Source organism: Myotis nattereri, assembly GCF_964212035.1.
Source record: "Myotis nattereri genome assembly, chromosome: 9".
Classification (NCBI taxonomy): domain Eukaryota; kingdom Metazoa; phylum Chordata; class Mammalia; order Chiroptera; family Vespertilionidae; genus Myotis; species Myotis nattereri.
The window spans coordinates 64885892-64909676 of record NC_138084.1 but is presented as its reverse complement, the minus strand read 5'-3'; the positions used below and the strand labels follow the sequence as shown (position 1 = coordinate 64909676).

The window sequence follows — 23785 nt, the reverse complement described above, 5'->3', positions numbered from 1 at the left end:
CCAATCAAGTTATGAAAAAATAATCACTTCTAATACACTGAAATGATTATATACTAGAGGCCCAGTGCACAAATTCGTGCATGGGGGGGGGGGGGGAAGGGACCGCGGGAGGTTGGCCACCGGCCCCAAGGAGGGAGATAAAGCGGCCGTGTCCGCCACCACCAACCCCCGGTTCCGTTGTCCCAGCCCAGGCCCAAAGACCCTGGCAGGGTCAGGAGAGGAGGCGACAGTTGCCAGGCCAGACGCAGAAGGAACGGATGCTGGATGCCAATGCCACCCTTGGCATCCCACCACCGCGCGGTTCCCGGCCTCCACCCCTCCTCCTTCCCTCGCCGCTGCACTGACACCGTGGGGGGCGGGCAGCCCCCGGGGAAGGGAGAGGATGAGAGCGAGACAAACCCTTGTGTCAAGGGCTGACTTTCAATAGATCACAGTAAGGAACCCGCTCTGCTATGTATGAAACCCCAACCCAGAAACAGGTCTCTATGAATGGTTTAGCACCAGGGGCCAATGGGGGCCGACCGGCTAGGAGAAGGGGCCACAGGAGCGCACTGACCACCAGGGGGTAGCTCCTGCATTGAGCATCTGCCCTCTGGTGGTCAGTGCACACCATAGCGACTGGTCGACTGGTCGACCGGTCATTCTGGTCAATCGGTCATAACAGTCGCTTAGGCTTTTATGTATGTATATAGATTATAAATGCCTAGGATATATAAAATTAACATTTAATAAATGTATTTTATATATGTATACATTATCAAACTCATGAGCTTTAGAGTCAGACATACCTTGGTTGAAATTCCAGTACCATCATTTTCTAGCCTTGAGCTAACTACTTTTATCTTTTGCTGCTCAATTTATTAATTGTAGATAATAATGTCTCATTACAGTGCTATAATGAGGATCAATGGACATTAACACTTATAAATAAATACACAGTAACTCATTAGTACTCAATAAATGTATGTGCAATATGGTATGTAATATAACAACCATGAGGCCAGAACTAATGCCCCTCCGCAATTTTATAGATGACAAAACTGAGGCTGAAGTCAATTAACTGAATGTATATAGCAAAGAGATGATGAACCTGGAATACAAATCCAGGACTGTTGGTATCTAGAACCTAATTACCACTACTACAATTTACAAAGCACTTTCACATTATTTAATTCACTGAGCTGAGCATTATAATTATTTCTAATTCAACGATGAAAACTCTGAGGTTCTGAGAGACTTCTGCAAAATTAACCACAGGCTAAATGGTTGATTTCAAATAAGGTTCTTTGGTGTCAAATCTTATGTTCTGAAAAATGTCAAAACAGACAAGAGGAATAAAAGACTGTCAGTCTGGAGCATAGCAGAGGGGTACAACTTGGTAAATTATGGACTGAAAAACAAGTGACTAGTCTGAACAACATTTATTCTATCACTAGAGGCCCGGTACATGAAATTCAGCCTAGCCTGCACCCGCTCCAATCCAGGAGCCCTCGGGCGATGTCCAACTGCCGGTTTAGGCCCAATCCTGGGGATCAGGCCTAAATCAGCAGTCAGACTTCCCTCTCACAATCCGGGACAACTGGATCCTAACTGCTCACCTGCCTGCCTGCCTGATCACCCCTAACTGCCCTCACTGCCAGCCTGATCACACCTAACCGCCTCTGCCTGCTGGCCTGGTCACCCCCAACTGCCCCACTCTGCCAGCCTAGTTGACCCTAACTGCCCCCACCACTGGCCTGGTTACCCCTTACTGTCCCCTCTACCAGCCTGGTTGCCCCCAACTTCCCCCCCTGCCGACCTGGTCACCCGACACAAACTGCTGTTCAGTCGTTTGGTCGTCCCTCACTAACCCCCCCTGCCGGCCTTATCACCCCAGGCAGCATGCTGGTCATTACTGTTACTGTGACGGTGTCCCGGACAATTTGCATATTCTTCTATTATTAGTATAGATGACTATCCATACTCTGTATCTCTTTGTTTTTCATTGTCAACTCCAAAAGCATCTTAGCTTGCACTTTCTCATCCTTTCTCTCCTTCTTTCATTTTCCTCTTATAAATAACGTTCATTGTAAGGGGTGAAAAATCATGTGTCTAGGTAGAGTGTACCAATTCCCAGAAAAGGGTAATCAATGATGATACCATTTTTGAGAATATTATTGATTTATCTATAAAAAGAAAAGTGTAATATGCTAATTAGACTGGACATCCTTCCTGATGAAGCCAGGGCCCGAGGGAAGCCAGCCGGGTTCCGGGTGCCTGCGGGTGGCCAAAGGGAAGCCAGCCCAGGTCCTGGTGACCTGCTGGTGGCCAGAAAAGGGAAACAGCCTGGGTTCTGGGTGGTGGAGGAAAGCCTGTGCCAGCAGTCAGGGGAAGGAAGGCGATCGCGGAGCCCCGGCTGGGTGGGCAGGGCCTCCCTCTGTGCTGTGATCAATCAAGGGGCCCCAGTCAGGTGTGAAGGGCCTCTTTGTGTGCAGCGATAGATCTCAGAGCCCCAGAATGGTGGGCAGGGCCTCCCTGTGAGCTGCAATCCATCACGGAGCCCCGGCTGGGTGGGCAGGGCCTCCCTCTGCACGGTGATCAACTGCGGAGCACCACGATTGATCACCCCAAAGAGGAAGGCCCAGGCTACCTGACCAGCAGTGCTGCGGCACTGGGCAGAGACTCCCTTTGAGGGGCAATTGATCTGGGGGCCCCATGATCGCCCCCAGAGGGAGGCCAAGGACAGCCAAGCAATCACACCCCACACCTGTTGTCCACAGAGGGAGGCGGCCAGTGACTGGGGAGGGGGGACAGTGCTGCATCGATGGCAAGCTGTGGCAGTGGCAAGGGTGGGGCCAGCTGCCAGCAGCCGGGGGAAGGAAAGCCCCAATAGGCCCTGATCGCCACCCAGGCCTAGGGACCCTACCTGAGGAGTCACAGATTGCGAGAGGGCACAGGCCAGGCTGAGGGACACCCCCTCAAACCCCCCATGCATGACTTTCGTGCACCTGGCCTCCAGTGTGTATACACCCACACATTTGTGTGTGTATATATATATATATGTATATATATATGTATATATATATACATATATATATGTATACATATGTATATGTATATGTATATATATACATATACATATATATATATATACTAGAGGTCCGGTGCATATAATTTTTTCATTCAGGTCTCTCAGCCCAGCCTGTGCCCTCTCACAATCCGGGTGCCCTCTCGCATTCTGGAGGCCCCCGGGGGTGGGGGATGTCTGACTGATGGCTTAGGCCATCAGGCCAGACATCTTTAGCATTGCCGCAGATGCAGCAGAGGTTCTGCCAACACTCCTGCACTTACCAGCCATGAGCCTGGCTTTTGGCTGAGAGGTGATCTCTCTGTGGGAGTGCACTGGCCACCAGGGGACAGTGTGCATCATAGCAATCGGTTGTTCCAACATTCGGTCGATTTGCATATTAGCCTTTTATTATATTAGAGGCTCAGTGCACGAATTTGTGCACAGATGGTGTTCCTTGGCCTAGCCAGCAATCGGGGCCGATCAGGGGGGCTGCCAGTCAGGAGGAGGGACTGCAGGAGGTTGGCCTACCAGGGGCAGGGACCGTGGAAGGTTGGCGGACACTGGGGGGAGGGGTCACAGGAGGTTCGCTGGCCGGCCCCCCTGATTGGGGCTGATACGGGGCCGGACGGCTGGTGGGAGGGATTACATGAGGTTGGCTAGCTGCAGGAGGATGGCCAGCCACAGGAAGTTGGCTGTGGGAGCGCACTGACCATCAGGGGGCAGCTCCTGCATTGAGCGTCTGTCCCTGGTGGTCAGTGCGTGTCATAGCAACTGCTTGACTGATCTTACAGTCATTCAGTCATTCGGTTGTTTGTTCACTTAGGCTTTTATATATATAAATAGGATTCCTCTTTCTCCTTTTCCTTTTTGTTATCCCTGAGCTTTAGTAATAATCTCATCTATTTTGGTTTTAGCAAGCCTAGAAAAACAACATAGAATTGTGGAAAAGTGATGCACATTCATATTTAGGCTAGTGGTTCTCAAATCCTTTTAATAACAGTTATTTTATAATGCACCTTTTATAAAAATTAGTAAATATTCTAACTTATTTATATGCATTTTTAAATTTAATAAAAGGGCAAATAAAAAATAGAAGTAGCATAAAATAGTATTTAATTTATAGGTAAATTCTCAGTGACAATCTATCTATACAAAACCCTAATATGCAAATCAACCGAATGGTGGAATGCCTGGTGGAATGACTGGTCGCTATGCCATGTACTGACCACCAGGGGTCAGACACTCAACACAGCAGCTTCCCCTAGCCCACAGTCCTCAACCACTGGTCACCCTACAGAGAGAGGTGACCAGCGGCGGTGGCGGCGGCAGGGGACGGGGCCAACAGGAGGGCGGCACCAGGCCAACCAAGGCTGGTGCAAGTGGGGGCCCAGATCACTCTGCTGGTCACCCCACACATCGGCCCTGATTGTTGGCCAGGCCTAGGGACCTTACCCGTGCATGAATTTTGTGCACCAGGCCTCTAGTTATAATCTATAATAAAAGCATAATATGCTAATTAGACCAAACAACCTTCCCAACAGCCTTCCCTCCGGACAAAGCCATAGTGGGCGGGGGCTGAGGCAGAGGTGGAAGAGAGACTCCAGGCCTTGGTGGCAGTGGGAGGGGGCTTTGGGCCTCTAGTATAAGACATAAGGAAGTAATCCAAGTTTGTTTTTGTTCATGAAATCTCCATGAATGAAGCAGCTACAAACACACACTGATCCAAATGTGGTATTAGTGACTCAAATGTCATGAGTTCCATTGGTGTTCAGTGATATGGTTTTCTAAATGGTCAACAACTCCTGTTAAAGTTCTTAACAAAATTAAATATAATCTCTCTATAATTTACACATTTTTACATCGACATATGCATATGTAAAAAATACCTTGTATATACTATAATACAGAGTTAGATTATAGTTTCAAAAATTATAAGAATTTTCAACTCATGTGAATGTCTGGCACGGATTTAAGAGACGTGTGCATTATAATTATAGGTTATTGAGCATTCTTGGTCTCCACTCACTAAATTAAAGAAGTATATATATCCTAGAATTGCTGAAACAAACAAAACTACTACACAAATTTTTGAACCACATCTGAAAGGGAAGTGCCATTCCTTCTTAGAATCACACTAAAGCAGTGATTTTCAACCTTTTTCATCTCATGGTACACATAAGGTAATTACTAAAATTCTGCCGCTTGCCAACATATTATTATTTGTCAATATGACCAAAAAATGGATATAAGTTTGATTCATTCACACCATATAGCTATTTTTGTGTTGGCTGTTGTCATTTTTTACTTGACAATATAAAGGAAAAGAGGTCAGTGCCTCTGACTCACCAGTGATGGCGAACCTATGACACGCGTGTCAGAGGTGACATGCGAACTCATTTTTTTGGTTGATTTTTCTTTGTTAAATGGCATTTAAATGTATAAAATAAATATCAAAAATATAAGTCTTTGTTTTACTATGGTTGCAAATATCAAAAAATTTCTATATGTGACACGGCACCAGAGTTAAGTTAGGGTTTTTCAAAATGCTGACACGCCAAGCTCAAAAGGTTCGCCATCACTGGACTAAATAGTCAGGTATTGTGTGTTTTTAAAAATTCTTCTGGCATACTGGTTGGAAATCGCTGGACTAGAGCAATAAGCAAGAAACAATGACTGCTTGTGAAGTTGGCATGGTGTTGGCAATAGTCTTCCATCAGGATGCCTGAACAGCAAGATAAAGCTTTCCTGTGCAATGATGAGTCTGGACTGATTGGCCTTTCTCCCAGTGGAGCTTCTTGGAGCACTGTTATGTATTTTATTTATGGAGACAATGATTTCCCTTGTAGAGTCAAGTCCTGGGATCAAGCTGATATCTCACCCTCTCTAATCCCTTTTGAAGTTATTGCCCCTTATTGATAGGCTACCCAGATACTAACTTTCCTCCTGCCAAGATGTTTTAAGTATCATCTAATCTGAGACTCCTTTAGTTAGGTTCGTAGGGAAGCCTTACTTCTTGACGTTGGATCATGTTTTCTGTTGTTTCCTAGATCCTGGCCAGAGATTATCATGCTTCCCTATATTCTAAACTTGCCTTTCAGACTTAAATCCCTTTTAAAGAATTACATCTGTGCCTATTTTTCTCAAAGATTAGGTCTAATGCCAGATCCCAACTCCCTCCACCTGCTGGTTAGCTCTAGCATACGGTCTTATCTAACTTATTTATATAATGTGACCTATGGGTATCAGTAGTATAATCTAGAGGAAATATTAGCCTATTATATCCCATACAGTCAGAGGAAATGCACTTCTAATGATCATTAATATATTTTATGTGATAATTCCCAGAAATTTTGAAATGTTTTACTAGAAATTGCACTAAAATGACACAGTTATAATGTGAGAAAAAAAAACTATTCACACCATGTGAGCACCTAACCTGAATTCTTAAAGAAAATATCTAACCCTTCCTTTAACTTTAAGTTGCCTTTCAAAATAGAAATTCAGATTCTTTCTAAAAGTCAAACAAGTATAAATTGTCATTATGAAACTTTCAAGGAGTCCTAAGAATTAAAGCATTATTTATTAAAAAGCATTATGATAAATGTTTTATGGATTCTGGCATTATGTTGCACACATAATATAACTTCAGTGTTTAATAGATTTTTTTTGTCATTTTTCTAATGTAGCCATAAAAGAGAGGTCAGATGATTCAGAGTCACTATCATTTATGAGAATGATAAAAGGATATCATTCAGAAGATGATGAACCACTAGGCACCCTGTCAACAGAGGGAGGGCATTTCATTTCATTTGTAACACAAAATACACAGTTTAGTTGAGAAATATTTAGGCAAATAATATATCATAGTGTAGAAATTCAACCTAAATTCAGACTTCAAATTCCTCAACTAGATGCCTCTTTATTTATCAATATTTATCAAGTTCCTAGTTAGCTTGCACTGCTTTTAGGGCTGAAATAGGATAAAGAGGAGTATATAGCATGGTCTTTGCTCAAATGGCATATAGTTAAACTGCAAAAAATAGCACAATAATATAAAATAATAACAATAGCTCTAAAAATTAAGAATACAGTACAAAATAAAATTACAAAGTTTAAATGAATGGTCATGAATTTGTAAGGTTTTTATTAGAACATGTTCTCATTTTAAACTGAGAGAAATTAGAGTAATCTGATTTACATAGGAATATATCTTCTAAGTGAAATACCTTTTTCCCATCCAGAGAGAATTCTTATGCTCATGAAAGATCATTCAAGTTTTGTATTTGGACATGCAAAACAATTTACCAAGAAAAGGTATTTTAAAGAAACACAGATAACTGTCAACACAGAGTTCATGTTGTGTCTTGACGCCATCGCTCACAAGCTTGGTCCAATCTGGAAATGAGCTATATTAACAATGAAATTCAGCCAAAGGTACTGAGGCTATGAGGTAACAAATTTGGTAGGTCACAGGAATATCCCAAATGTCAGAAGCCAGCGGTAGAAACTCCTAAGGGTGGTCAGACTCAGTGTGTCATATAAATTGCAAGTTCTGCTTATCACTGAGGGCATAAAGAGGTCCAAAATTATATGCTTAACCTTAGTAATAAATAATTCACTCCAACTGCTTCTAAAAACCACTTTTTTTTCCACCTGAGATAGGATTTGTAGTCTCTGAATCTCCCCTACTAGAAGTCTGAACTTTCTAGTCAGAATCCCTCCTAATTCAGAATGCCTCCGTGCAAGGAAGATAAAATATGTAAACCTAACCATTTTATCACCAATAGAAGGAGATGCACCTTACACTTGATTAAGTTTACTCCTACTAAAATCACCACAACATAACGAGATTAAGTCAAAGACTTTTGGCTATTAAGGGAAAGACTATTGGCTTTTCATTTATAAAGGAAAGGACACATATGTTATCAGCAGTGGTTACTAGTAAGCCTTGTGTACATCACAAAATCTTAAAGCAAGACATGCAGGTGTTTGAGGTGCTGACTCCTAAAGGCTCTTAATTAACCTATATCATCATAAGAACTTCTAATGAAAACCTTAGCAAATTTTAAAAACCAATTAAATTACATTACTTATATTTAAAACAAGTACTTCTGAGTAATTGCTAACAATTCAATTTTTTTTTTTTTAGCTAGATAATACTTCTTGGTCTGTGGAACAGTTTGAAGAGTGATCGTAGTCATTACCCAAATTAACAATATCAGGTTGAAAGCAAAACAATTTTTGAGGACTTCTCTGATTGCTTGACTTCAATGAGGAACATTCTCCCTTCCAGGTAACTGCTCCATTTCTCTTCTCCCCTTTAAGAGTCTAGCTCAAATATGTTTATTTATTGACTGGCTCCACGTTCTCACCTCAATCAAGTGTCAGTGACTGACTGATTTACTCTTCTTGAGGCCAGCTTGTTGGCCTTCCCTTGCTCTGGATTCCTCCTGCCATTGGAAGTCAGCTGCAATGCTGTGGGCTACCCTGTGGAGAGGCCTGCTGAGAATGGCCTTGGGCAGTGGAGACACTCAGTGTAGCAACCTTTAGCAGCTGGATCCTGTCAACAATCATGGAGGTGAGTGTGCTTACGGGTGGATCTGTACCCTGTAAGTCTCTGGATGAGACTGCGGTCCTACCTTGTGAAAGGCTCAGACCCAGAGAACCCAGTTAAACCACATTTGCTATCCTGACTCACAGAGGCCATGAGATAGTAAAAAATGTAACATTTGTTCATTTTGTTGATGTCCTCACCATACTTCTAAATTTTCTACAGAGAACTCCTCTTACAATATCATGATTTGGGGGTTTCTTCATAAATCTTATCTATTCTAATTTTCTGTCTTGTGGGTATCTCAAAAAATTGGTATTATTTTCTAGGCAGCCAATCCCTATAGTTAATCGAAATTTGTTATTCAGGTCTTGATTAAGCATCTTCTTTGGAATGGAAGTGAGATGGAACCCAGTCTTTTTTAACCCAACGTGGAGAGTCATATTCCATTACTTTTGCCATAATCTATTTTCCAGAAGCAGGTTACTAACTTCAGCTCACCAGGGAAGAGAAGAGGTTACACTGTAAATACCAGGAGGTAGACCTCATGGTGAGCCATTTTAGATTCTGCCTACAATATGTACCACCGCATTGGCTTCATTTCTTTTATTTTAGGAAATGAAATATCATAGGTGACTTCAACTATCTTCCCTACCCTGGTACCATTTCTCTGCTCTCAATCTCCCTTTGTCCTCAGAGGTAGGCATTATAGTCAACTTGCTCTCTTAGGTCCATGTTTTTAAAATTATACCACATATATGTATCCATAAATAGTACATTATTTTTATTTTTTAAATAAGTGGTATTATATTACATGTAATATTCTGTAACTTTTCTTGCTTACTAACCCATATTTTTAGATATCCATTTTGTCTCATAAAGATATAGTCTATTCACTTTAACAGTTTTAAGTTTTGAATGGATGAAAAGTAGAATTTATGTATCCATTTCTCTTCTGATGGACTTCAAGTTGTTTCTAATTTTTAAAAATTAAATATATTGCAGTGAACATACTTTCATATTGCCTTGTGCATGTGTGAGCAAGTTTCTCCAGGTTGTATACACAGAAGTGGAATTGCTTTCCCAAATTGCTCTGCAAACTAGATTTTTGCATTTCTTAGGGAAACCTTAGCTCTACCTGGGGTACTTCTGGGCTTAATTCTGAGCAGGAGTGAGATGGCTTTGTATTCAGGCTCTGTTAGTTTTCTCATTTTTCATGAGAACATGTCAACCCCAGCTTTACTCTCTATTAAAGCTAAAGGGAATTGCCTGACGAAAGCCATATGTCAGGCTCTTGTCAGAGAGAACAAACTCAAAGCCACATCTAGCCAAGATCTATCAAAGGATCAGATGAGAAAACAATAGTTATGAAAGATTACTTGAAAAAAATATTCAGACTGTTTATTCTTCCTAGTACTCTAAATGGGGGTTAATCTAGAGCAGCAGATGACTTAAATTATATCAAACTGGTTCCCAGCCTACAGCCTTGACACTCAAGTATGGTCCACAGACCAGCAGTGTCACCATCACTGGGAGCATTTTATAAATGCTGATTATTTGGCCCTACTTCTGATCTGTTGAACGGAGTTCTGTTTTAACAATATTCCCAAGTGATTCTTTGCACATTAAAGATTAAGAAGCACAGTTTTAGATAATTACTTCTCACTTTGTTGATGTTTGGGTTTCATCTGCCTTTACTGAAGCAGATGAAACTCACTGTTATGGAGCCAATAAGAATAATGTTCAGGTCACTGGCCTTTATATCAATTAATTATTAATAAGGACTCTCCAGAAAAAATTTGTCTGATCTTAGTGTCAGCAATAGCTGTGCTTCTACTCAATTAGTATTTTATTTTAATCCTTGAAAAATGAGAAACATGCAACTGTTTCCTTGACTGCTAATTATCCAAAGCAGGTATGAATATATACTTTAAATTAGTCTTAAACCTGGCTCCATGTCATGTCCAAATATTTTTTGTTTTCATCATTTTCATGTGTTTTAATTTATATTTTCTAACTGTATTTTATTTATCATTGTGAGCTATGTTAACTTACATTTGGAACGAGAGAACAAAGGACTAGAACCTAATTATCCAAAAAACAAAAGAATCTCATAATTCACTTAATACAATCCTGTGTCATTTAATTATGAGGATACTAGAGGCCCAATGCAGGAAGATTCCTGCAAGAATAGGCCTTCCTTCCCCTGTCTGCTGGCACCAGCTTCCCTGCTCTGGCCGCTGCCTCCCGCCTCATCTTTGCCACATCAATTTGCATATTCCCTCCTTATTGGCTGTGGGTGCCTCCATTTAGTGTGAGGTGACAGTCAATTTGCATATTCCATCTTTATTAGATAGGATATTCTGAGCAATGTATCAGTAGGCAATTTCATCATTGCACAAATTTCATAGAGTACACTTACACAAATCTAGGTAGTATAGCCTACTACACACCTGGGCTATTTGGGATTGCCTATTTCTCCTAGCATGTTACTGTACTGAACACTGTAGGCAACTGTATAGGACATTTACCATAAATGAAACTTGGAAGACTGGAAGCCTCACTATGAGTCAGTAAGTGAGTGGTGAGTGAATGTGAAGGCCTATGACATTACTGTACACTATTGTAGACTTTATAAACACAATCCCACAAGCCCTCCCCTGTTTCCTTCCAACAAGGTTAGAAGCAGAATATCAAAGCTGTCAACAATGCTCCATGGACAGGGATGTGGGCTGCATTAACTGGAAATATTGAGGAGAAACAGACTGGGTGAGACATAAGTCACCAAGATAATAACATTAGGAGGCTTGAAAGGTGGCCTGAGGATTGGGAGGAGTAAGAAAACAAGATGCAGAGATAGAGGAACACAGTGGGTTGTCATGGTAATGTGTTTTGGCTACTGCATGTTGGAGCAGTGGTCACATGAAGAAACTTTGTGGGATGCATTTAAAAAACATAGGGTGTTTAACATTGAGAGAGTGAATAACAGAGGATTCAATATTTTGAATTTGGAAATTTGTTTTTGTCTCTACTGACCTTATTTGGCATAAAGGACTCTCTCTGGCATTGAATTAATGGAAGAAATAAAACTTACCTCTGTTTCATATCATTACAACCTGAAAATATTTCCGAAGTACAGGGACAGGCTGTCTGCACACTATCACAGAAACCTTTCACTAAAGAGGCAGTGGCACTTAAATTTGTTAAGGCAGCTCCTGTGGACCTGTGTCCTTGTACAGTACCTGAGATCCTCAACAAAGAACTTACATAATGTCCTCTGAAGGCCATCAGGCTAGATCTGGGAGGGCTCTGATCAGACCCTCTGAGTATGTAGCACCTGGGGGACAGACTCCTTTGTGCTAACACAGGTCAGTGGCTGACTGGCTGAGATATAACCTATGCACTCATAATTGAGGTGCTGTGAGTGAGAGGGAATACATTGCCAGACCCCACAGATATGTCTCCTGTCAAAGGGGAAAAAATCCCTCCCGAGCCACACGTGCTTCCATTTCTTACTGTTAATTTAGCACCATTAGAATCTTACAAGACCACTGTCCTGTATATCGTCTGTCATCGACTGAAATGCTATTAGGAGGTGCCTGATTGTACATTCCATCTTGTCATCCGTAAAATAATGATGCCTTAAGAACAACAATCACAACACATCTCTCCTGATGAATATGACATTAGTTAATGTAATGGGATTTTTAAAAGACTTTTTTTTTAAATCATTTTTAGGTTTACAATAAAACTGAAAGTTAATAATCAAACTAGTTGCTGTTTCAGCCTCTCACAGGAGTGAGATTTCTCATGTATCTCCCACCCCCACACCTGCATACCTTCTTTCATACTCACTAGAGTAGTACTTTTTTTAAAAACCAAAGGTAAACATATATTTACATGTCATAATTACCCAAAGTCTATAGTTTATGTTAAAGTTCATTCTTGGTTTAGTACATTCTTTGGTTTGGACAAATGTATAGTGACATATTCATCATTATGATATTCAGAGTATTTTCACTGCCCTAAAGTCACCTTTCCTTTGCCTACTCATCTCTGCTCTAACTCCCCATCGCTGGAAACCGCTAATCTTTTTACTGTAGCCTTTTAGGATTTACTTATTTCACTTAGCAATGTGAATTTAAGTTTCCTTTATGTCTTTTCATGGTTTAATAGCTAATTTCTTTTTAGCATTGAATGATATTCCATTGTCTGGATGTACCATAGTATTTATCTATTCACATATTTGAGGACATGTTGGTTGCTTCCAAGATTTTCAATTATGAATAAAGCTGTTATAAAACATCCACATGCAGGTTTTTATGTGAATATGTATTTCCAAATCTTTTGCAAAAATACCAAGGAGCATAATTGCTGGATTATGTTAAGAGTATGTTTAGTTTTGTAAGATACTGCCAAACTGCCTTCCAAAGGGGCTGTACCGTTTTGTATACCCACCATCAATGTTCCTGTTGATCCACATCCTCACTAGCATTTGGTGTTTTCAGCGTTCTGGATTTTGGTCATTCTAATAAGTATATAGTAGTATTTCATTGTTTTAATTTGTATTTCCCTGATGACATACGATGTGAAGCATTGTTTTCCATAATTATTTATCATTGTGTATCTTCTTTGGTGAGGCATCTGTTAAAGTTTTTGGCCCATATTTTTAACCAGGTTATTATCCTATATTGAGTTTTAAGAGTTATTTCTATATTTCTAGGTAATAGTCATATATCAGATAAAAATCTTATTTAAATATTTTAAAAGACAAGTCTGTGGCTTGTCTTCCAGTTCTCTTCATATTGTCCACCACAGAACATGTTATGGGAATTAAAAAACTTGTATTAAGGGTAAGTATTTTGAAAACTAAAACATTTTAAAGGAGGTAGCACTATGCTTAAATAAATTTTAAATGTCAACACGATGAGATGATGCTCCACGTGGAAACAATTGGCATAATCATGCAGCGTGAGTTGGCTTGGGATTGGCACCACAACCCAATTTGACATTTATGGAGTCTTTCCAGGCAGTTCTTGCAAAGTGTTTCTTTGAATGTTCAGTCCTTCATCAATCATAATTAAAAGGTAGCCCAAAGTGTATTGGACTTAAAATCAGTAGATAATGTGAACAAAATATTTGACTATACTGCTGTTAAAAAAGAAAGACCAGGCCAAAATGGAATCACTCTTGCTAACCAAAAGTTACTAATCAAACTAGCTGCTGTTTCAGCCTCTCACAGGAGTGGGATTTTAAACTGAGTCCAACTTAAGAACTGGGTCCTGGAATCAGACTGCATTTGATTTGAGCTGGACAGGCTCCAACAGGAGACCTTCAAGTGACTATTAAGAGATGGGATGCATTATACCAAAAAACTGAGTGTGCCATCTTTTAGCACACCTGCTTATTTTATGTTTATGAATTACAGTCCGAGAAGCTGCAGATATTTGCAAAGGAGAGAGAATCTTGCTGGAGATTCTTGAGTTGCAATAGCCATTGTGAGGAGAATTCTGGTTAGATAAAATTGTTTAAGTGGACTTGAAAATAAGTGTTCCTAAACTGAACCATCAGAATGAGATCTCTAATTTAATTATTACAAAATGTTTGCAAGAGTTTACAAAATGTTTCAGAATTCTAAAGTAGTGTGATGAAAAGATTCATTGCAAAGTCTAATAGCAAATTAAAAAGATAAAAGGTACCTAACACAGAAAACTACATGGCTGACTTAACTGCTACTGCTCCCCTCTATTCTCCTTTATTCCAGTACTCATTCCAGTGGTTCTGTCTGAACTGCCTTTCCACTGTGAAAAAAACAGCTGCCTATTCAAATAAAGCCACCTAAAGCTACAAATGATTCCTCTCAGGTATCTTTCACTCCTAGGTAAGAGACCCATCTAAGGACCACAAGCAAAGAATTTATGAAACCCTGGAATATTCTCAAATATTTCTCCTCAGTCCAGTAATAGAGAAAAGTAAAATTTCATGTTGGTCATTGCATTTGGTCCTGATGTCAGCCATGGAGTGGTTCTATCCAGTTCCTCAAGGATTTGTTCCGCTTCCTTTTCCTGGGTCCAGAGTCAAAACACAACTGAGGCCAAGGGACTATGTTTAGTTTGATTGAAAACTCTGTCTCAATAGTCAGTGGACCCAGGGTCTTGTTTCTAAGACTTTTGAATGCTGACCAGGACCTCATTGTCCTGAGGGCTTAACAATTAAGCAAGTGAGAGAGGAGGAAGTAGCTGAGTCAGGGCCCTAGGGGAGGCAAGTTGAATAAAAAAATAATAATAATAATAATCAAAATAAAAGGCCACATGAAGGAAAACAGGTTTCTGTGTGGTTATAAATTTTCCTTTTATACTCTGTAATCTACACACCATCTTGGAATTCCGGCTTCAGATCATTAGCTTCCCTTTCCCCCTGGGCGGGGCCATTAATAAAATAGCCAATTGTTCTCCACTGCAGTGCTTGGTGTCTAGTGTTTGGCTCTGCTTGTGTTGTTGGATGAACTCTTTCTACTCAAATAAATTCATGTTATTTATAACTGGATATGAAAGTTTTATAAGTAATCTAAACATAATTACGGGTGATTAAATTAAATATATATAAGTAGGGTTAAAAGTTTTTAGGTAAACTTTTCAAATAAGTTTTCCAAATATTTTCAGTATTATGAAATCTTAAGGTTTTGCTAAGTTAAATTAGGTGATGGAAATTATATTAAACTAGAGGCCTGGTGAACAAATTCATGCACGGGTGGGGTCCCTTGGCTGATCGGGGCGGTGGGAGGTTGGCCAGCCAGCCTGATTGGGGCCATTGAGGCTGGCTGGCCGGGGGAGAAACAGCGGGAAGTTGGTCAGCTGTGGGAGTGCACTGACCACCGGCTCCCGCATTGAGCGTCTTCCCCCGGTGGTCAGTGTGCGTCATAGCGGCCAGTCGTTCGGTCGTTCTGTCATTCATTCAGTTGCTTGGGCTTTTATATATATAGAAGATATCTAGATCATTTCCAAATAAGAAAAAACACTGAAAATTAATTACTGAACATAAGTTTATGTACTTTTGGCTTCTGATTGCAGAAAAAATAAAGATACATTTGAGTTCATTATTAAACATGTCATATGTCACACTGAGTAACTTACTCTGAGAAAGTACATTTCCAAAAATAATAAAAAGTATTTATAAATTTTCCAAGCCACAGACAACTAATATAAAAGACAGTTTATCATTGTTTACTTCTTATATTTTACTAAAATTTTAAGTTTTTTTTTTTAAATATATTCTACCAATTCTTCTACAGAGAGGAAGGGAGAGAGACAGATAGCCAGAAACATCGATGAGAGAGAAACACCAACCAGCCGGCCCCTGCACATCCCTCACCGGGGATGTGCCCGCAACTCAGGCACATGCTCCCAACTGGAATCGAACCCAGGACCCTCCAGTCCACAGGCCGACGCTCCATCCACTGAGCCAAACCGGCTCTGGCTAAAATTTTAAGTTTTTAAAGGTTAAAAATTCTAATATATGTAATTGACACCACTAGAAATAATAAGAAGGGTCACTGTATATAGTAAGATGTGGGTTTTTTGCTCAGAAATAGAATAAAGAATGAAGAGGCATTTTTATTAAGGGAAATTAGAGTAATTTTATTTAAACTAGAACTTCTGGCTATGAAGGACAAACTAAATATACACAAAAAGTAGAAGAGAGAGAGATAAAGAGAGACTTTTGCCTGTGTAACTAATATGGCTAAGTGAGTGGTAAGGGTTTTAAAAATTAAAGTTTAGTATCAATGGTGTACTTATGTAAGCTCCAAACTTAATTTTCTTTCATCTGCCAAAAGGTTTCTCTTTTCAAGTAATCTATTGAGAAAGCAAAGACTGTTTTATCCAAATAATTTTCTGTGTTTTATGTTGTCTGAACTAGGTCTTTGATTCGTTAAGAAAACTGAATCTTCTCAATAGTTAGAGCTAACCTTCTGTAATTGTCTTTGAAATCTTTTGATGTCGCTTTGGTCAAATAATTAAGTATTACTTCATAATAACTTGTGATCCTATTTAGTCAAGTGCTTTAGGACCTTTTGATATTTTGACAAACTTCATAAGAATCAAATTCTAAATAGTCTTTTTTGACCCCAAACTAACTTTGATATTTTTCAGAGAGTTCAGGGAAAATATCAAAGGATTTGTCTCTCTCCTTAAAAAAAGGGAGATTTTGAACTAATTGGGCTTATTTGATATGTTGAATTACATGGGTAACATTGTCAAATAAGAAGTAGTAAGTTTTAGTTACATTGTGTCTGTATATGTTCTATGAGTTTCAGACATTATGTAAAACAAGAGGCCCGGTGCACAAAATTCGTGCACTTGGTGGGGGGAGGGTTGTCCCTCAGCCCAGCCTGCACCCTCTCCAATCTGGGACCCCTCAGGGGATTTCCAACTGCCGGTTTAGGCCCGATGTGGGATTGGGCCTAAAATGGCAGTCGGACATCCCTCTCACAATCCAGGACTGCTGGCTCCCAACCGCTTGCCTACCTGCCTGCCTTATTGCCCCTAATTGCTTCTGCCTGCCAGCCTGATCACCCTCTAACCACTCCCCTGCCAGCCCGACCGATGCCTAACTGCTCCCCTGCCGGCCCGATTGCCCCCAGCTGCCCTCCCCTGCTGGCCCAGTCACCCCCAAATGCCCTTCCCTGCCAGCCCGGTCACCCTCAACTGCTCTCCCCTGTAGGCCTGGTTGCCCCCAACTGCCCTAACCCTGCTGGCCTGGTTGCCCCCAACTGCCCTCCCCTGCTGGCCTGGTTGTCCCCAACTGCCTTCCCGTGCAGGCCTGGTCCCCCCCAACTGCCCTCCCCTGCTGGCCTGATTGCCCATAACTGCCCTCCCCTGCTGGCCATCTTGTGGCTGTGGGCGCTGACATCTTTGAGGGCATGGCAGTCAATTAGCATATTCCCTTCTTATTTGCTGTGGGAGCAGCCATCTTTTCCATGGCATGAGGATCAATTAGCATATTTGCTCTTTATTAAATAGGATTCCTGGAAGTCTGATATGTCCTGGCATAAGCTGTCTGTCACCCAAACTGAGGCTCACACTATAAGGACTGAACCTGAGTATCAGGGACGTGCCCTGGCTAACTTTCAGGCAAAGGCAGCAGCAACAGAATCTATAAAGACTGTGGCACATGTGGAGGATGTGGTCCATTCAGCTCCTGCAAAAATGGCCCCTCAGTGCCAGACTTTGGCCATACTGATGTTTTTATAACATGGCAACAGTGTGCTCCTGAATGAGAGAAATTAAGATGGATTAAAAAAATGGCTATTCATTAAACACATAGTCAAGGTTATGAAAAACCCAAGACAGCCACATGGATTGTCCATGCTCCCTGATAAACCCCACGTTGGGGATTTTTGCATTCTTTCCTCCACCATAGTGAGTTTAAGAAAAACTATTTGGTCCTGAGAGGCCTCAGACCTCCTTCCTCGGAACGTTTTGAGCTCCTGCCACGTAATATGGGTTATCAATATGTCCTTGTTACAACATGTATGTTTTCCTGTCGCAAAACTGATGGCTTATAATGGCAAAGAAAATGTGTTTTCATTCCACACAAGATAGTCACTGGTAGACCAGTAACTACTGGTATATAATCTTCTGCTGGTCCCTTGTTGTCTCATGCTAATGTCATTAGCTATGTAAGTCTTTAATGTCGTTTGCTTGAATTTATTATTAACAGAGTAAGGAAGATTTTCCAGATCTCCATTCAAGGGATGCTGTGGTTACATTCTAATGCCTGGAGGATGGGTATTCTGGAAGCATCCTCAAAGGAGGACAGCCCTTGAGCCATACTGAAAGGAATCTTAGCAAGTACTCCCAAGCATTGCCACTGCTGCAAAACTGGAGGTGCTGAGCCTTGGATACACACCTCACAACTAAAGAAGGCTGCACTTGGCTCTCACTGGTTTTGTCCAGTGGTTAGAGCATCTGCCTCAGACTGAAGGATCCTGGGTTCGATTCTGATCAAGGGCATGAACCTCTGTTACAAGCTGGATCCCATGCTCCAGTCAAGGCACGTGCAGGAGGCAACCAATCAATGATAAGTCTCTCTCACATCGATGTTTCTCTCTGTGTGTCTCTCCTCCTCCCTTCCATTCTCTCTAAAAATCAATATCCTTGGGTGAGGATTAACAAAACAAACAAACAAAAACAAAAAAAGAAGGCTGCACCTGCCATTTAATTCTGTACAAACGCTGGAGACCTTCAAAAATGACTAAGAAGAGAAGAGACTGATATCAATATAGACAACTTCCACCCAAGAGATCAGACTTCCTACATAGCTAAACATGAAACCCTTCCTTCTTTCCTTCCTTCCTTCCTTCCTTCCTTCCTTCCTTCCTTCCTTCCTTCCTTCCTTCCTATTTTTCTTTCTTTTATACTGGCATTGACCTGAAAAGATAATGCCATCATCTGTATCTTCCAAGTCATTGCTAAGAGGGTAACCTCTGTAATTCAAAACGACTTTTTATTTAAAGTTATAAGAAAACCTATTTCAACCCTGGCTTGAATGAGCAATCATGCCCTGACTGGATTTTCACTTGTCATCATGCTTATCTTTCTCCTTGGGTCTATGCATTCCTAGAGAGCTGGTGCACAGCTGGGCAATGCCCCTAACTGCTAAGAAAGAGCCTGTTAGGTAGGAAGTTAGACATGAGTGGCTGGGGTGGGACCTGTCTTGGGATCCTGACAGGGGTCAGACCAACATTGCCTTCAGACCACCTCGATGGACAACCAGCAGCCAGCAGCCAGCAGACTGCTAGCAGCCTGGTTCAGAACCAGTGGTTCTAGGCACAAGCTCAGAGGAAAATAAAAGGGCCTCAATTTGACCTTACTAGGGTCCCAGACTAATTATAATAAATTCTGCATTAAGATTTTGACAACCCCTCCCTGCCATGGTTTTTCTACAGTGCATTATGGGAAAGGGCACGTGCAGAAGAAATTCAGTCATATAAATTTAGTTATAAATTTAGCCCATCATCCCTGACTGCAAATGAAATTCTCCACCCAGAAAATCCCTCTTTTAAACCATATAATCCAGGAGTTTGGGGCCATTGTCTCTTTCGACTGGCCCTCTCCTTGCTTGGAGTGTATTTTAAATAAATCCCATTTTGCTTTACTTTCATTTTCATTGACCTTAAAATCTTTTCTGCGTCGAGGAGAAGAACCGGTGTCCCAGCCAGTGACCCAGTCAGTAACAAACCTAGAAGGGGTCTTTTCATGATGCAGTTTGCTAACTTGGCAGAGCCCTACTTCCCTGGTTAGCAGGAAATGTAAATGGGAATAGCCTTACCTTAACTCGTGGAGACATTGAAGAGCCCTTGATTAATTTTTAGTTGAGCAAGAAGGTATCTGTGCTGTGGTCAACATCACCTGCTATACCTACATCAACACTTCTTGAGCAGTTGAAACTCAGCTACATAAGATCACTGAGAAAGTCACTTAGCTTAAAAAGGTAATTATTGCACCCCTATGTTCATAGCAGCACAACTTACAATAGCAAAGATTTGGAAACAACCTAAGTGCCCATCAGCAGATGAGTGGATTAAAAAACTGTGGTACATCTACACAGTGGAATACTACGCTGCTGTAAAAAGAAGGAATTCTTACCATTTGCAACAGCATGGATGGGCCTGGAGAGCATTATGCTAAGTGAAATAAGCCAGTCAGAGAAAGATAAACATCACATGATCTCACTCATTTGTGCAATATAATGAACAACATAAACTGATGAACTAAAACATATCTACAGACAGAGAAGCATCAAACAGACCATCCAACCTCAGACGGAAGGTGGAGGTGAGGAGGAGGAAGGGGACGGGGGGGGGGGGGGGAGCGGGCACAGGTGAGAGATCAGCCAAAGGACTTGTATGCATGCATATAAGTATAACCCATGGACATAGACAGTAGGGGGGGTGAGTCCTGTGCTGGGGGGATGGGAATGTCTAGGGAGAGTTCAATGGGGAAAAAGGAGACATATGTAACACTTTAAACAATAAAGAAATTTTTTAAAGGTGATTACTTTAACAAGGGTCTTTCTTTGATTGGTTTGGGTCTTAGAGACTATGGCTCCAGAGTACATTCAAAGCACTGGGAATTATCCTATTTAGAGTTATCCTAATAACCTCCCTCTCACATGCTTGAAATGTATGTTTACAGGAAAAGGTATCCCTAAGACTGCAATATCAAAAGGGAATGAAGAAAAGACCAATTTAAGCATTTTCAACCTAAATCCATGACCTGTGAGTATCCCTGGGATTAAACAGAAACATCAAGGCCTGTGAATATCACACAAGCTAAGAATTTGATAAAAAGGTGGGAAATGCTAAAACAAGAAACAGCAGTCCAAATGATTCACTTTTACTAAGACATGTCACCAAACCAAAATTTCATTAACTAATCTAATTGCAGTTTCAGCCTCTCCCAGGAGTGGAATTTAAAGCAATAATTCTGGAATTTTCTGCTCAATGTTAGTGAGGTGATATGCAAGAGGAAACCTCTGCCATTTCCTTCCTCCCATAAGAGTGGGAGGAAATAATTTTCCCTTCTTTTCTTTTGCTAATAAATCCCCTGCCCACCCTTCTGCTTATATGTATTTTTTTAAAAAACTCCCAAACTTTCATGTTATATAACCCCTGGGATACTGCTCTACTCAGAAATTTAATAAAGCCAATTAAGTCTTCAAATATATTCAGTTGAATTTTGTTCTTTAACACTACTTATTAGCAGTGTGACCTTTTCAAAGATACTCATCTGCCTTTCAGTTGCCATTCCTATTGAAAACAGTAAGAATTTACATCTATATATATAAAAGGTTAAAATGCAAAGTGTCCCCTCGGGAGTTCGACCAGGAGACCAGAAGTTCGATCGCTTGCTATGATGTACACTGACCACCAGGGGGCAACGCGGAACAAAGGAAGGTCCGGGCCAGCAGCCAGTAGGCCTGGATCGGTCCTGATCGCCTGCCAGGCCTAGAGACCCTACCTGTGCACAAATTTCGTGCACCGGGCCTCTAGTCTTACATATTTGTTGAGAATATAAACGATGTAAGCTATACAAAAGAGCCTGGCACAGAAAGTGGTAATAATCACATACTAGTGCTTCTCTCTGACTATTAATCCACCTTGTATTGTTTTATTGACATATCCAAAAGTGAAAAAGTTGGAGAACATTTAGAAAATCTTGTTGCACCCGTAATGTTAATATCTGTATAGCAGTCCTTCATTTAACTGATATCTTAGTGTTGGACATTTAAATGATTTCTTATTTTCCACTCATAAGTAAAGCTAGTATATACTTATATCCCTGAGTGTATCATTACATTTCTAGAAATGAAACATGGGATTAAAGAATATGGCTATTTTGAGGCTCTTAATATTTACTGTTAAATTATCTTTCAGAAGTTTTATATTTTTTCTTTCAGTCTATGAATTTATTATGTAGTCTTAATCCTAAATCAAGTTGGTCTCAGATATAATTTATATATATGTGTATGTGTATATATATATATATATATATATATATATATATATATATGAACATTTTTTGAAATATGTGTGGGACAGAAAACATACTTATTACCAAGGAGGCCTTAAGATTTTTCTCAGTTTGACTAAACTTTAGGCAGGTTTCTTACTAACTGTAGTCCCCGAACGCCCTTTTCTTAGAGCATTTACTTTAGAAAACTTTCAATTAAGATTCCCTCTCTGCCCCTGTGACATATAAATTTTCTTTCAGTTTCTGGCCATTTTTAAAACCCAGGGATGTCTCTCTCAAAGATCTCTCATCAAAGAATGGAGCCATTCTTTGAAATGTAATTATCTATTACGCTAAATGAAATAATCCAATCTGAGAGAGACAAATATCACCTAATCTCACTTCTTTGTGGAATCTAATGAACAAAATGAATTGACCAACAAAATCAGACCTGAAGCAAGGAGGCATGGAACAGATTGACATACCTCGATGTAGGGTTGGGGGGACAAAAAAAGATCAACCAAAGAACTTATATATTTATATGCATAACCATGGACACAGGCAATAGAAGGGTGAAGACCTGGGGTTGGGGGTTGGATCTAGGAGGAGAAAGGTAAAAGGGGGAGAAATGGGAGATATCTGTAATATCAACTAATATATATATATATATATATATATATATATATATATATATATATTATTAAAAAATAAATGTAATTATCAAGAAAGAGAGGGCTCTATCTTCCAGTCTCCACAGGAGGGTAAGAGACTAACTTTGACAACCACCAGTTAGTAAACACAGGTGAGCTAATCACACCGACCAACCTCTTCCTCAGTGTCTCCCTTTTGTCCTAGTCTTGGAAACTCTGCCATTTTCTGTTTTAGGGGAGCTGGCACTATTGCAATAGCCTTGACCCCTATTGCAATTGTCTTGAATAATGTCTTCTTGCCTGTTTAACTTGAAACGGTATAGTTTCCTCTGACACTTACCATCTTGCTTGAAAGCATCTGATGAATGATAAAGGTTGATGGGGGAATAATAATGTTGAGCTGTCCCTCGCCAGCTTGGTGAAGAAACACTCAGGGCTCCTAATGAAGGACTGCTGTATCGTGGTCTAGTCTTTGAACCAAACACGGGTGAAGATGAACTCTTCTTAATTCTTAGCAAAGCAGCATAGGAAGTAGGGAGACCAGGAAGAGCTCCAGAATATTCTGTAGAAGAAAAACAATAATAAAAAATGAATTCTTGTGAAAATTATTTCTTCTGAATACATTGTTGAAAACATCCCTTGCAGCTGCAACTAAATGCCAATCACAGTGAGAGTGGGGGGGGAAGAAAATGTTACTTTTATATTTTGAAATAGTTTCTGAAAATTCTACTAGTTTTAAATTGGTGGGAAGGAAGGAAGGAAGGAAGGAAGGAAGGAAGGAAGGAAGGAAGGAAGGAAGGAAGAAAGAAGGAAAAGAAAGGAGGAAAGAAAGGAGAAAATAAAAGAAAAAGAGGAAGAGGGAAGAAAGGGAGGAAGGAAGGAAGGAAGCAAAAAGAGAAGACATCCAAAATTTGTCTTTACTTTCTTGGTCAGGACAATTTTGGAATTAACTTTCTGTTTGCCTTAATATTAAAATGTCCATTTATATACAGTAGATCAGTACCTTTTTATTATTAAAAAA

The 23785-nt window shown here is 40.5% G+C and overlaps 1 protein-coding gene across 1 annotated transcript in view; it reads right to left on the bottom strand.

Annotated features, from left to right (window-relative positions):
- CNTN5 (contactin 5) overlaps positions 1–23785 on the bottom strand; it is a 1066495-nt gene that overhangs the window by 435015 nt on the left and 607695 nt on the right. Inside the window, exon 4 of the mRNA XM_081099170.1 lies at positions 23105–23326. Within this exon, the coding sequence (XP_080955296.1) occupies positions 23105–23326 (222 nt within the window). The remainder of the gene's footprint in view (positions 1–23104; positions 23327–23785) is intronic.